We start from the raw sequence: 16333 nt of genomic DNA, 5'->3' as shown, positions 1-16333 counted from the left end.
TTTTTAAGTCTAATCTTACTCTATTCTCCTTGGCTTAGCTACTTTGGCACAGTTTATTTTTCTTTTACATTGTCTTCATCCAGTGACAGTCTCCACCTATGCTGTGATGATTGAATACCATCCAGGCATCCATCGATTCAAAGTAAACATGGCTATCATTCTTCTTAATCTCTCAACAAACCTTTCACCAACAACATACATTTGTAAAAAATATATATATAAACCACCACCAATGCGTCCTTCCTTGCTTGCATTTCAGTTTGATACATGAACCCCCGTTGGAGGATTATTCCTATCACCCATACAGTTTCATGCATCCAGGCAGGCATCCTTTCTTTCAACTTCCACCCATCCTTCAACAACCCATGCATCCGATTCCTATCAGCCACCTATGTATCCAACGCATCCTACTCTGCCAGTCATATATTACATGGCGCCCGCCATTCCTCCTACAATCCTTCTTTCCCTTTTCGTTCAACCCATCCATCAAGGCCGTCTGACTCTTAATCTTCTTCATAAAACTTTCCCCGCTGAGTTGAAGTTAGATAGAAGAGGCCGTTAGTTACTCAACTCCTGCCGCTAATGCTATTGCTAATGCTAAGTAAAGGGTGTCTTCTTCAATGGTTGTTCATAACTTAGACTCTCTCAACAGTACAGTGTACACCCTTGCAGCGAGTGTCTAACTATTGTCAACAAGTAAGGAATATAAGTATAACTTACCACCATCCGCCATTGCTGCTGACTCACCCACCCCTGCAGCAGCTGCCACATCTGCTCCCTCCTCGCTGGCGTTGCCTGTCCTGCTGCTGGCACCACCTAGAAAAAATCATTACATATTTTTCATATGCCATAGACACCTCCCCCATTACGTTTTTTTTTGTAGTAAGATTGAAAGTACAAAACATACACACACCATATACATCACTAGTACAAATCGGGTTCTGGAGTAGAGTCGATAGTAGTATGTCCTATCCTATCAAAAATAGTACATTATCTGGTTCGGTATTTTGTTGGTGGCAATTGTCGAAAAGCCTCTCAAGATTAAGAAGAGGACAACCCAAATGACTGGACTCAGAGGCTAGAGCGATTGATGAATAGGAGTTTTAAAACTTTAAAAAAATAAAGAGTGGCCAACCTGGTGAGCTATAGACAGACTAACAGTAGTACAGAGTCAAAGGCAGTTAGATTGATGTAATAAAACAGACACTAGAAAAAAATACAACTAAGTAGGTAGGTAATGCAGGAATAACAAGATTTAGAAACAGATAGATCAAAGAAGATTTGGTAAAAACTATAATTAGGAAACTGAAATAATAGTTCGGAAAAAGAAAGGTGCAGTGAAAGTTAGGGAAACATAAATATTAATATTAACAATTGGAGGACTTATTGGAGCCAGCAGCAGAGCCCTCGGTAGAGGAGCTACCCTGGCCCTGGGAGGTACCTCCAGCTCCCACCTCAGACCGAGTTGACTTCTTGCACGTGGATGCTGATCATGTAAGTGTAATAAAGAGACACAAATTGATTGTTTTTTAAAATATTATATTTGTTTCACACCAATCTAAAACATTTTTGGAAAGGAAGGGAAACATTGCAATGAAATTGACCTACCTAATCTGATCGACTAGTAGTATCGTGGACCGTCTAGTTATTATTTATTAATCCAGTGTTCCTTTCCGATTCCAGAATGCTAAACCTAAGTACCACCTAGCCCACCTATTCCAAAGACATTGGAAATGAATTGCTATCAAATATATTTGCATCTTCTAAGTTTCAATCTCATTCCAAATCATCAATGAATCAACCCCCTTTGGCCAATTGTTCACTAAGTCTGCATTTCCATTTATTTTAGTCCTCAAAAGTGCATAGATGGACGCATGCATACTGCATACACCACATTGTTGGTTGGTTGCTGCTGATGTGCTGATGAGTTGCTATATTACTCACTCACTAACAATCGAGAAAAGGTTCCACTAAGGGCTGGAGTCAACAGCACGTCATAGAGGACGCGTCACGCGGACAGCTAAAAAATTACCAACTAATAATAAGTAACTAAACTACCTAACTACCACTACTATCTGAGTGACAGGACAAAATAAAGGAGTCTCTCTAGAATTGCCTAACTCAAGTTCTCTAAATTCTTTCACATAATCAGCCCAAGTGAGTACAAAGTTGCAAATAAGTAAGATTAGTAGCGCTGAGCACCTGTCTAGTCTCTAGAAGAATAACAATCACATAATATAAGATTTTTAAATGTAACTTGCCTGAATGTAAGCAGCAGCATTGTTGTTATTTGGGAAAAAAATATTATTTGGGATAACACAGAACAGAACACACAATAGTACTATATTTAGCTACTCACCAAGCCACACGACCTCAACACCTAGCAGGTCTGCAACCAGTCCAAGATGTCAGACCACCGGTGAGTCAGCTGGTTGTGGGTGCACAGGACCTCAGAGCAACAAAACCTCAGTGCACCCTCGCCCACTGGCGGTGACGCTCCTGGGTACCAGATCCAGGCCTGCCACCTGCTGCAAACGTTGAGGGGAGGTGGCGCTGTACAAAAAGAACAAGGGTGGCCACCTCCCCCTCGGAGAACAGGGCCCGGGTTGCACCCCTTCCGGGCACCGTCTTCCACAAGGAAGGCTGCTCCTGGTCGCATTAACCTTGGCCTTCCCTTCTTACTAGCCTTAGCCATGGTTCGGGGGGGGGGGGCAGGCGTAAAAGAAAATGTATAAGTAAAAAATAGAGTCAGGAGAAGAAGTAGGAAAGTAAAAAAAATAAAAAGCAAGTAATATAAAAATAGCACAAACAAAACGCAGTAAAAGTAGAAATAAAACGCAAAATATACACTTAGGGAGAGAGAGAGGGATAGATAATAAATAAAAAAAGAACTGAAAAACACTGTAAAAAACAAAGGATTTAAAAGATTGGAGAGGGATGAAAAACGGGCCCCAGAACCATGCAAAGAGTAGAAAAACAAGATGGCCACGCCCATAGACGACCGCGTGGTGAATTTTGCACAATATTTCCCCCTGAACATGTAATATGCATAGCCAAACGTCAAAAACATTCTTGCGAGCATACGCGAGCATGCAGAACAAGCAATTACGCATGCTCCTGGAACCCCGTGTAGGGTTTCAGAGTTTTTACCGCTTCACGTAGGTTCACGTAGACTCCGCCCGGGCTTAGGGGCCCCTTAGGATGGCGGACGGATCGCCCCCGCCAGGCGGGCGGTAGCCACCGCCGGCCTGGTGGAGGCAATTTGCCCGCTATCCGTGCCGGAATGACCCCCGCCATATTAGTATGGCTGGCTGGGGGGTCCGCGGCGGACGGAAAGACCGTCCGACGCTTTTCCGCCCCGGTCGCCTTGCGAACGGGGCAGAAAAGGGTTCATATGGTGGCGGTGTCTATCAGACACCGCCAGCCATTTTACAATGGGCTTTGACCGGTGCCTTTCGGTGGCGGCAATGCCGCCACGGAAAGGCATGCAGAGTCTGCTTTGGGGGCCCGATGCAGGGAAAGGCTATGGCAATTTCGGGCGATGCTTGGCTATGGAGCCACGTTTCGGTAAGGAAACAAATGTCAGGTTTTTCATTAGTTTCTCATCAGTTTTCTGTGGCCTAACTACACATACCCATCAGTGTTGGTGGTTTGAACTTTTTTTCTTATGGCAAAGCTGCATACCCTTTACATTTAGTTATCTTTGCCTCTAAACACCCAATTTTGCCATATTTTACTGCTAAACAGGCAGTCACAATTGCAGTTACCTTGCAGTTTTAAGGGCCTTGATTTAAATGGTGCAGCAGGTGTAGTGGCATCAGGCCAAAAGCTTTAGGGATCCCACTAAACACAGATCATTGCAAAATATTACTACTAAACAGACAGTCACAAGTGCAGTTATCTAGTAGACACTGGGATCCTGATTACAATGGTGCAGCAGGTGCAGTAGAACAGGGAAACAGGGATCATGATTACAATGGTGCATCAGGTGCAGCGACACCCGAACCAAAAGTTCTAGGCAGACCACTAAACATCTAATATTTCTATTGTTTACTACTAAACAGGCAGTCACAAGTGCAGTTATCTAGCAGGCACTGGAGCCATGATTTCAATGGTTTAGCAGGTGCAGTAGAACCATGACCAAAAGCTCTAGGTACCCCAATAATCACTGTTTATTGTTATATTTTACAACTAAACAGGCAGTCACAAATGTAGTTATCTTGCAGGCACTAGAGTCATGATTTGAATGGTGCAGCAGGTGCAGTGACATCGGGCCCAAACGTTGTGGAACTTTTTTTCTTAAGTTAAAGCTGCACAGCATTTACTGTTTACTGACACTTAGCTTCCTCTGGCTGCACACATTTAAAACGTGCTTTTTTAACTCTGCTTTAGTGGGTGGAAATGTTAACTAATTTTCACATTCATTATGATATTGTTCCGCTAATATAATTGCATTTCTTTTCTGTCATTTGTTTGTTGCTACTAAAAAAATAATATCTGTGCCATGTGTTTGTTGTTGGCACAATATGAAGCATAAACCCAAACAAAATAATTGCAGTGATTTACATAAGCACACTCCATGGTGCTTTGAATGGGAGTTTTTCACCTCCTTTATCTGTTGGGTCAGTTTCTGTATCACATTACAGCACCAGACAACTGAGGCAGAGTCTTCGATTGGAAACACGGTAACAAACCCATTCTAAAAGTTTTCCTTGAGTTTTGTCACTGCAACCTATTCCTTCTTCTGGCCGGCAAGGGAGGCTGCATAGTTTCAAGAGCAGTGAATTTGAAATTGCCAGGTACTGGACATTGTTGTCGCATTGCATCAAAAATTGTCTTTGTGAGCAAGCATGTTTGGTAACTGTATGGGATTTGTGCTGCTGTTTTTTTTTTAAAAAGTGTCTTTTATTTTGGAATACTTTTAAATAAAAAGTTTTTTTCTTTTGTGTGAGTACTCTACATGTAACAAAAAAGGCTACCCCTAAATTAAGTTTTTGAATTAGGGAGTCTAACTAAGTGTAAGTAACCTATTTAGGAAATGGATGACAAAGTGGGCCTAAACACAAATAAACACACTATATGACCAAAAGAAAGAGAAAAGTTCTTTCAAATATATATATTTTTATTATGTTTATAAGTTAAATGGTAAAAAATCTTATATTTTCACAATTCTATAAAGAGGAAAAGAATGACATACCATTTTTCTCATAATAAGGCTACATCTATAATCTTGTGTGTGGCCTATACATGATAGGTTTATTTAACATATATCAGAACATGATGTTGTCGATATAGAACCTAAATGTGTGTGCCAACAATAGATGACCTTTACCAACAAAACAACTTTAATTAATCAGAAGTACAAAAAAACAGACATGGTCATGGCTATCACAATTCATGTCTATGCGCGTTTCGGCTCAATGCCTTCATCAGGTAGTCATGATGGTCTAGGAAAATGATCTTAACAAAAGGATAGATCAGATCACTATGTAATTTCAATAAGAGACTCTCAGGGACAATGGGATGAAGCTGTGTCCTCTGATAATGATTTAGTAGCCTTTAAACGGTTCAGAGTTTTAGCTGCAGCCTATAAAAGTATTAGAATGTCGCTTAATTTGGCCAGGAAAAATTTTGCCCGTGACTCTATCTGATTAAATGATAGGCACAGGAACAACTCTTCTGGATGACTCTGACTAATGCCTAGAGTCAAGTGCCGCAATCACGAGATGAAACGCCCCAAAAGTGCAGATTCAAAAGAACTCGACGTGGCATGAAATAAAATGAATCTTCCTCAGTACCGCAAGTTTCAAGCATAATGGCATTCTCTCACTTGTGGACGCTGTATACCGGCACTCTCCTTTTTTAACACCAAGCATTTAGATTAGTAAACAGGTAGGTGGTAAGCCTGGACTTTTTCTTAACTGGCCTTTACTATGCAGATTGTATTGTTTTAGCACTAAAAACCTGTTAAATTGTTTGCTGTATTTTCCGTTATATCATTATCAATAAGAAAGTGAGGAATTCGGGCAGCTAGTTCACTTCCCCTGCTAAATCAATGTATAAACAAGGACTGGTCTTCAAAGGAATGATCAGTTTGTGTCCAAAGAATACCCTTCGGTTTTTTAAAAGAACCCTCACCCACCAACCGAGTTGGTGGCATGCTTCATCATTGGGTTCCCACCCAAGGTGCCGAGTGCATCTTGGGTGTGCTAAGACGCCTGAACTACAGCAGAGCGGGTGTTATTTTGGTGGTGAAGTGAGTGTAGTGATTTGTGATGTAAAACTGTCTATATGGTCACCCTCAAAAAGGAGTCAATTTAATAAGGGGGCACTACGGCAGGGTAAAAAGTAAGTTAAAGCGGATACCTTGCAAGTTTGGGTTTAACTCATGTATCCAATAAAAAGGTCTACATGTTATAGCCAGTAGATTCCATTAGCTGGCTTTCGTCAGGACAAAAATATTGTGAAGCAGACTGGGGTGAGGTCCTATGTCTAAAGGTGAAAAAAGTGTGCACACGCTAAGGTGTGACACTGAAAGAAAGAAAACACATTTGTTTTCGGTGGTTGTTTACCTGCAAGATAATAAAAACACCAACGCAAATCATCAAGACACATGTAATATAGAAACACACAAAATAGATGATCCAGGCTTGTACTTACGTGTGCATCACATTGCTTCAGGCTTGATCAAAATGATCATAGTGGTGAGGACAAATCATACACCCATGCGTGCATGGCATTTACATATTACATTTTTTTTTGCATATAGAGATTTATGGACTGTGATGGTCCCTTTAAATCAAAGTTTATGCCTTGACTTAAGTAAGACATATATCATGTCTTAACTCCCCTGTTTTTGCACTAAGAAGAACGAACCATATCCATGAGCCCTACCGCCCCCACCCCATTACAATCACAGGATAAACTTTGATTTAAAGGGACCATCACAGTCCATAAAAATGAGTTGGTTCCCGAGTCCCTGGGGAGGCGATGCATCAGTTCTGCTGCACGCAGGAGCAGTGTTGCGTCAAATCAGGACTTTAAGGGAAAGCTATGCACCGAAATCCAAGACGATTCTGGTTTGCGAGTAATGCATTTGGAAACCTGTCACACAGGTGCGATGCGTGGAAATCTGGATGCTCTGGAGATCGATGTGGTGTTGGCACACAGTTAGTGCATCGGTTTCTTCAGCCACAGTCCCACGGTGCATCGATCTTGTCAGCTGCACAGTACGGCCTGTGTTGGAGTCAGTGCAGGGGGCTCGGATTTCAAAGACATTGTGCGCTGAACTCAGGCTGTGGCGATTTCTTCGGCTGCAGGCAGCTGCTGCGTCGATTTCTTCAGCTGCCCGGCACCGATGCATGGAAATTTCTCCTGCATGGCTGTGCTCCATCTGTAAAACAGGCGCTGGAAGGACGATGCATCGATTTTTATGGTTTAAGGGCATAGAACTGGAATTGATACCACTTGGCAGGACAGAACATCCAGCCCTGGAGTTCAGGCAAGGCTCGACAAATCCACTCGACCACTCGCATTTGCGAGGTAAATTGTATGAGGTCGAGCTATTTTTAGGTCCTACTCGCCCTTTCTGGCGAGTAGGAAAACACACTAACTTTTGTCCTCCGTCTTTGAAAATGGAGCAAATGTGAGAAGATAACAAGATTTTAAGGTCTTGTTATTGCTCACAAACTTCCTTAGGGTGACTGTCTAGAGTAAATGAACAAACAGGCTCCTGTCAGTCTAAATTAGACATTGATTCCACAGACAGACAGTGGCACAGGATGACTAAACAACAAAAAGCCCACTTTCTAAAAATGTCATTTCCAAACACACAATCACCTTTACTAAAAGATGTGTTTTTAAATTCTGAGCTCAGAGAGCCCAAACTCCAAATCACTAGCTGTTCCTAATTGAAAGTTACACTCGTAAAATGTTACAAGATGGCCCCAATGATAGCCTATGGGAGAGCTAATCCTTGCAATAGTGAAAAACAAAACTGGCAATATTTTACTATCAGGACATGTAAAGCACACCAGTACATGTCCTACCTTTCACATACACTGCCTATGGGGGTACCTAGGGCCTCAACAATCAACAATCCAGGGGGTAGAAGTGGAAAGACAGGGGAAACCACGCCAAGGATGCCAGGTCTAACAGACATTACCCTACAACACCTTTTCAACTAGTTTTTATAATCTTGTTTTTCTGGATTTGTCAAACATCGCTTACGCTGTACTTGTATGGTTTTTCATCCTACCATTACCTATTCTTCCCATAGCTCCACCATTTCCTAATCTCCCCACTTTTATAATACCACTAGTAACAACACAATGCATTGCCTTTATGTACATAAATAAGTCATGACATTTTAACAGACTTTCTGTAACTTATATTGTACAACTACTCAGCAAGGCATAGCTTACAACAAAAAAAAAGTATATTATTAATCACATAGGCGAAACCTAATGCATTTACTAATGCTTGTTTCCATGGAGATCAGTTACTGTTCTCATGTCCTGATCCTTGCTCTGTGTAGATAGATAGAGAGGGCTGGGGCTCTCTACGTGTACATGCTTTAATTATCCAGATTAACTAACACCTACACCAAGAGGTTGGGTTGCAACTTAGCCCACACACTTTTTTATTAAGATTACACATCATTTGCAGGTTAAAAATTATGCCATTGTATAATGTCTACAATTTTTAGCTGCATACGGTTACTGTGAGCTAAAAATACCTTGCGGGAGACAGATTCAAGCAGAAAATATGTTGTGAGAGTCATTTTTCGGTGGACCAACCATCCCCTCTGCAACCCAAGGAATGCCCTTTCATTACATTTTTACGTGAGATACCCCAAAGTGCAATTTGTGTAATATACTGATATTTTTTATACTTTCGGGGGGAAACAATTACACTATTATGCTCATACTTAAACACCACTCAGATGCAGCAGCTGTTCTCATGGCTTAGGTACACAGTGATAGAGCTGTAACCGAGGGCTATCTAACAACCAAGAGCACATTTGGTTAGTTCAAGGGAGCCTAGCTGGCATAGCCAAGCAGGGGCTGAAATGTTTTTCTAATGGTGGGTGACCCACCCACCAGTTACAGCAGGGGAGAAGCTTAAGGTCCACTTAAAAAATGGCTGGGGCTCATCAGCAAACCAACACACACTGTGTACGTCTCGGAGGTGCGAGTGTAAATGAAACAAAGAGGGAAAGACCAGAAGGAGGTGTGATTAGACATGGCAAGAGAGCACTACGCTGTTAGGACGAGTACCCTCTCAGGGCTACACAAATAATTACCAAGTCGAATGTATGGTTGGTATTTAAAAAATACTTTTATGAAAACACTGTAGCAGAGTGACATATATTTCAGATCCTAAAAAATGCCATTGAACTTTATCAAGTCTTACCTGGCAGAAACATGTTGACCACATAAGATAGGATTACCCTTGGTCTGCTCATTTTTTAACTCCATCCAAGAGGGGCACCAGAGTAAAGGACAATTTTCGCCCACCACAAAATAGTTTTAACAACACATTTCATTATTTTGGCACTCTGTCCCTCAATCTTATACATCTACATTGCTCATCTTAACAACAAACAACCTCGGCTCCTCCTCTTTGCTTCTTGGGGAGTTGTAGCCCACACTGGGGATCTTGCGGTCCTATTGTGAGGAGGGTAAGCTATGATGAAGCATGTCACCTGCTGGAGAGTGAGGGTTCTCCTCCTAAAAGTATAGGCCTATTTTGCCCTATCTAGTCACACCTCCTTCTGGTCTTTCCTTTTTTCTTCATTTACACTCGCACCACTGAGACGTACATAGTGTGTGTTAGTATGGACATTAGAGCAGTACGTTAATGGGTGGGTTTATTCTCTAGTAAGACCCTTTTGGGTGTTAATAGCTCATTAGCAAACTCTAGGCCCAGGATGCTTCCCAGACCCTTGTCCCACTATGATTTTCACCAGTGCCCAACACATGAGCTCTCTACCACTTAGAGTTTGCAGGCAGGTCGCTCCCCTCGCTGCTGCACGGCTCTGCCTGCATTGTTTTTGCCTAATCTTGTATTGTTCCCCTGTGCCTAACTTGCTTTCTTGCCCAGACTTGTTTTTATTCCTCTGTGCCTGTACTCGCTTTCTTTCCCAGACTAGTTTTTATTCCTTTGTGCCTGTACTTGCTTTCTTGCCAAGATTTGCTTTTATTCCTCTGGGCCTGTACTTGCTTTCTTCCCCAGACTTGCTTTTATTCCTCTGTGCCTGTACTTGTTTTCTTGCCCAGACTTGTTTTTATTCCTCTGTGCCTGTACTTGTTTTCTTGCCTAAACTTCTTTTTACTTCCTGTACCCAGTTCTGCCGCGACCCGCCTGTTTTTCCAGCCGATGCATCCCTGCGGCCCGCCCCCCAAATTCTATTTGCCGCCCGCTCCCCCCTCTCAGCTGCTCCTCTCTCCCACATCCCCTCATTTGGAGGGCGCGCAGCGAGTAAGCAGCGGGGGCGCGCCGCTGGCACCCCAATGGCGCCCCTAAGTGAAGCCTGTCTGCACCCGTCCGTGCATGGACCGCGCCCAGCGCCAGGACCCTGCGAACGCCACGATGCCCGACACCGCTACGATGCCAGAACCCTCCACGTACTCAACACCAGACGATCACACACATGCTTCCTGGCCACCCCGAACCCACAGAACTTTCACCTGCCGGAACTGCAGCTTCACAAGCATCCGCCCCACCATGCTGCCGACCAGGAAAGAACCCAACCACTTCAGATGCATCCTTCTCAACACCCGCTCCGCCAGCAAACACGCCGTTAAACTCTGGGACCTACTCGACTCAACCTCCCCAGACGTCGCCTTCCTGACGGAGACCTGGCTGAACCCCGCCTCGGCACCCGACATAGCCATAGCCGTCCCGGAAGGCTACAAGATCACCCGCAGGGGCCGCACCAACGGAGCAGGAGGAAGAATCGCCATTGTCCACAGGAACACTCTCAGAGTCTCGACCAACACCGACGACACCCTCAGCACCGCCAAACACCTGCACTTCCAGATCCACACCGACCCTAACACCACCCTCAGAGGAACCCTCATCTACAGACCCCCCGGACCCGGACCACAGTTCAGAGACTCCATCGCCGACTTCGACAGCACACAAGCCCTCGCCTCCACAGACTACATCCTATTCGGGGACCTGAACTTCCACCTCAAGAACAACAACAACACCAACTCCACCACCCTGATCGACAACCTAGCCAACCTCGGACTCAGACTACTCATCACAACACCCACCCACTCCGCCGGTCACACGCTTGACCCCATCTTCTCCGCCAGCCCCCACGTCTCCTTCAACCACACTACCGCACTCCACTGGACTGACCATCGCTGCATTAACTTCACCTTCAAGAAACCCACCACGCACCACTGCACCCAACAGATGCCTAGCCGCTGCTGGAGCAAAGTCACCAAAGACCAGATAACCACCACCCTCTCCCAGACCCCAACCGCCGACCCTGACACTGTCTACCGCAACATCAGACAGTGGCTCAACGACTGCGCCGATACCCTCGCCCCGATCAAGAAACCCTCCAACAGTCACACCAACAAGAAAGCTAGCTGGTTCACTGAAGACCTCCGGGCCTCCAAGCAAACCTGCCGAAAGCTGGAGAAGATCTGACTCCGTGAACGAACACCGGATAGCCACGCACCCCACAAGAACCTCACCCGCAGACACCATCACCTCACCAGATCAGCCAAAAGGGCCTCCTTCAAAGACCGCCTAGACATCAACGCGCACAACAGCAAAGAGCTCTTCAACATCGTGAAGGAAGTCTCCAACACCAAAGACGTCCCACCCTCGCAAGACCTGTGCGACTCGCTGGCTACCTTCATCCACCGAAAGATCGCAAACATCCACAACAGCTTCAATGTCAGGACCGCCCCGACAACCACTGAGACCTCCGCCCCCACGACCACCACCCGCACCAACCGCCTGCTCTCCTGGACCAACATCAACAACGACTACACCATCAAGATCATGAACACCATCCACTCTGGATCTCCGTCAGACCTATGCCCACACCACATCTTCAACAAAGCCAGCACAGCCATCGCACCCCATCTCCGGAAAGTCATCAACATCTCCTTCGAGAAAGCAACCTTCCCAGAGAGCTGGAAGCATGCCGAGTTCAACGCCTTACTCAAAAAACCCTAGGCGGCTCCCAAGGACCTCAAGAACTTCCGGCCCATCTCCCTGCTCCCGCTCCCGGCAAAGGTCATCGAGAAAACCGTCAAGGAACAACTGACCCGCTACCTCGAGGAGAACAACATCATGGACCCTTCCCAGTCCGGGTTCTGCAGCAACCAAAGCACCGAGACTGCCCTCATCGCCGCCACCCATGACATCAAGTCCCTGCTGGACAACGGTGAAACGGCGGCCCTCATCCTCCTGGACTTGTCAGCCACCTTCGACACGGTCTGCCACCACACACTACGAACACACCTCCACAACGCCGGGATCCAAGAGAAGGCCCTGGACCACGTCCTTCCTCTCCAGCAGAACACAGAGCGTCCGCCTTCCCCCCTTCCGCTTCGAAGCCACCAAGATCATCTGCGGCATATCCCAGGGCTCATCCCTCAGCCCAACTCTGTTTAACATGTACAAGGCACCGCTCGCCCACATCGCCCGTCGGCACAACCTCAACATCATCTCCTACGCCAATGACACCCAGCTGATCCTCTCCCTCACCAAGGACCCCCATACTGCCAAAACCAACCTTCACGAAGGAATGAAGGGCATCGCTGAATGGATGAGGAACAGCCGACTGAAGCTGAACTCGGACAAGACGGAGGTCCTCATCCTCAGACCCACCACTTTGGCCTGGGACGACTCCTGGTGGCGGACTGCACTGGGAACTGCCCCAACATCCACCGACCAAGCACGCAACCTAGGGGTCATCCTCGACTCCACCCTCTCCATGACTAAACAGGTCAACACCGTCTCCTCCTCCTGCTTCAACACCCTCTGCATGCTCCGCAGGATCTATAAGTGGATCCCCACTGAACTGAGAAGAACGGTCACCCAGGCCCTCGTCAGCAGCAGGTTGGACTACGGAAACGCCCTCTACGCAGGAGCTTCGGCCAAACTCCTGAGACGGCTCCAACGCATCCAGAACGCCTCTGCACGCCCGATCCTTGACATCCCTCACCACAGCCACACCACACCCCACCTGAGACACCTGCACTGGCTCCTGGTCAACAAGAGGATAAACTTCAATCTCCTTACCCACGCACACAAGGCACTCAACAACACCGGACCAACGTACCTCAACAGACGACTCAGCTTCTACACCCCCACCCGTCAGCTCTGCTCCGCTGACCTCGCCACAGTCCCCCGCTTCCGAAGAGCGACCTCCGGCGGCAGATCGTTCTCCCACCTCGCCGCCAAGACCTGGAATACCCTCCCCATCCACCTACAGCAGACCCAAGACCCGCTGACCTTCAGAAAACTCCTCAAGACCTGGCTTTTCGAGCAGTGGCAGCATTCCCCACCCCAGCACCTTGAGACCCTCACAGGTGAGTAGTAAACTTTACAAATGATATGATTGATGATTGATTGATTTCAAAACGGTTGCAGTTTCTTTACAGATGCACTGAGACCTTAAAGCAGTGTTCAGGCTTTTAAAATAATACAAATGTATGGCTCTAAAGTGTTAGGATAGCAACACATTGCCCAAATTCTCTTACTTTGTTTCCTTCAAAAACGTCAACGAATCCTAAAAAAACACAGAAAACTTCTAATAAGAATTATGCTTCGAAAAAAACACAATGCATGTAATAAGATTTCGTGCAATTTTAATCCAACTCCAGTTTTTTGGACCGAATTATACGTGGAGTATGGAATATATTGTGCTGTGCTTTGTACACTGTACAGAAAATATTCACATTATATTTGGTAAATATCTCCAGGTGTAGCACCATGCTTTATTTTTAGTTGGGAGTTTTTCTCCCTCATGGAATCTCTTTGGGACGATAAGTACAATGTGTCATTTGTTGTGATTTGTTTCATGTTCTGTCATCTCTTTTGTTGGACAACAAAAAACGATAAATAAGAATGTCTCATAGTATTACAAGTCAATTCTGATGAATCACTGACTCCCAATATTCAAAACAAAAAAAATCTTGATCTTGGCTTTTTAAAATAAGAATAAAAAGCATAGGTCTTTTCCTAAATATCTGCTATGAAAACAACAAAATTAAAAATTAGATATACGAAAACTGGCTATTATTTAATCAAGACATGCACAAACGGGTACAACGTAAACATTATGCAGGTCCCCTTCCAAACGCACTGTGGAATTATGGACCACTGTGTTCTACGTTGTTTACATTGTTATCGTCAATATATCGTTTTATAGAAGGATAGATGGAGAACACGTGCCCACCAGTGGTCCAGAAGATGTAACACTTAATATATATAGCGCGAGACTGAATTTTTGTTTCAGCTCTCTGTCAACAGTTCTTTATAAGGTATATATTAGAAACGATCATGTGACTCACATTGTTGGTCATTTAACCTAGTTCATATATAATGCATTTTTTTTTATTTCCATAGATCTAAAATTATAAACACATAATTTATATATAACACGGTTTAATGTAAAGTATTTGTACTTACGGGAGATTCCATGGAAGATTCCTCTTCCACCCGATTCCCCTATTTCGACAGGCTGCAACGATCAGTTTCACAGGCTTGGGGTCATTTGCTTCGCCGCTCTCAATCATGATAAGCAAATGACAGACACCAATGGATAATAAAAACCTGTAAATCACAAAAGTGAAATGTATCCGTGTCTGACCAAAAACAGGCACTGCTGCTGAGTCCACAGAGCTTTGCCAAACTGAAATCTGCGCATGCGCAGCTCTGCAAGCTGCTCTGAATAAAACCAATAAAGTTAACACTAGGCAGGCATTTTTTTCCATTTATTTTGAAGCATGGGAAAATGGCAATTTCTTTGCAGAAGCGCCAAGTGACTTCATGGGTAGCATACAATTGGAAGCTGCGCACACAAATCACTAGATAAAAAGACATCGGAGTAACTTTCCCATTTTAAGAGTCACAGTTTCCTGCAATTGGGAAGCTTATTGAACAATCAGCCAGAGCCTGACCGGCTGGTCTGACAGGTTAGTGTGTGGACCGGGTTTTTGGGTGTTTCTGGGCCTGACTTATTAGCTTGTTGGGCCGGTTTTTACAGCTGATTTCCTTTGTATTAAAACATACCTTGCCTGCTATGCCGGCTATCTTTTTGCAAATGTTGCGACTTTCTTCGCTAACGGGGGAGGGGGGGGGGGGGGGGGGGATCTGGGACGAGGACTATACTATTTACATACAACCTTGTTCGAAATACGATTTATTGAAATGAGTCACTTTGCCGTGAATCTATGTCGGGCAGACATACATGGATTCATGAACTACTTAACATCTTTAACATCAAGATGTCTGAATTTAATAAACCATTGCTAAGGGTTGTAAAATATCATTTAAATATTGGCAAGTCTGACTATGAGACTACTTTTGAAAATTAAATTTCCACCAAAATCGAGAATAATTTCGCTAGCATAGGTAGATATAGATTGAATGATGCTGATCCATGGTGTGTCTCCATCTTCTAAAAATGTGATATTAGTGATCTTCTTAATATTTTATTCATAGCATTTTACACCACGAGCAATCATTTGTTTTTTTCAGATGTAAATTTAGGAATACATCATGCTACCATTCTATTTGCCGCTAAACGTATAGATTATTTGCCTTAACTGTTATGTTATTACTTTCTCATTTTAGTACGTGTGATGTTTTGTCCATCTATAGCACATCCTTTTAAACAGCATCCCCATACACAATTGTTTTGTCATCTTACTAAATGTCAAATGATATAAAAAATAAAATATATACTCTAACCATAGATTCACCTTTACCCATGCCTCCTTCTCCCATGCCTTCCTTTTTAGATCTTACTTAACTAGACAGCTTGTAGCTGTCCTCTTCTTGTGCTTGTCCAGTTGCGGCCGGCATGACACTCGGGTGGGGGCCGGGGCGGTCGCCCGGATGGGGGGGGGGGGGACGGAGACAGAGGTTTAATGTTAAAAACGTACCTTAGCCGGCCCGATCTGGTCCCACGTCGTCGCTAATTCTCTGCGCTACGCAGGAAGCAGGCAGCCTCCCTCGCCTAAGCCATTCACATTGCTGCAATGGCAGCGTTGTGACTGGTGGGGACAGCGCCCGCCTATGGGGAGGTCCCTGTGTTTGTCCTCCACTTGAATAGCCTCTAAACTATCCTTTT

The 16333-nt window shown here is 44.7% G+C and overlaps 1 protein-coding gene across 9 annotated transcripts in view; it reads right to left on the bottom strand.

Moving 5' to 3' along the window:
- Positions 1 to 16333, bottom strand: part of LOC147751685 (dihydrofolate reductase-like) — a 402971-nt gene that overhangs the window by 215861 nt on the left and 170777 nt on the right. For all 9 annotated transcript variants that reach the window (XM_086921705.1, XM_086921631.1, XM_086921679.1 and 6 more), the window contains one exon: positions 14668 to 14811. In XM_086921705.1, the coding sequence (XP_086777831.1) occupies positions 14668 to 14774 (107 nt within the window). In that variant the 5' untranslated portion in view covers positions 14775 to 14811. The remainder of the gene's footprint in view (positions 1 to 14667; positions 14812 to 16333) is intronic.

This window comes from Lissotriton vulgaris, chromosome 1_1, assembly GCF_964263255.1.
Source record: "Lissotriton vulgaris chromosome 1_1, aLisVul1.2, whole genome shotgun sequence".
NCBI lineage: Eukaryota > Metazoa > Chordata > Amphibia > Caudata > Salamandridae > Lissotriton > Lissotriton vulgaris.
This window is presented reverse-complemented; position numbering and strand designations above follow the sequence as displayed.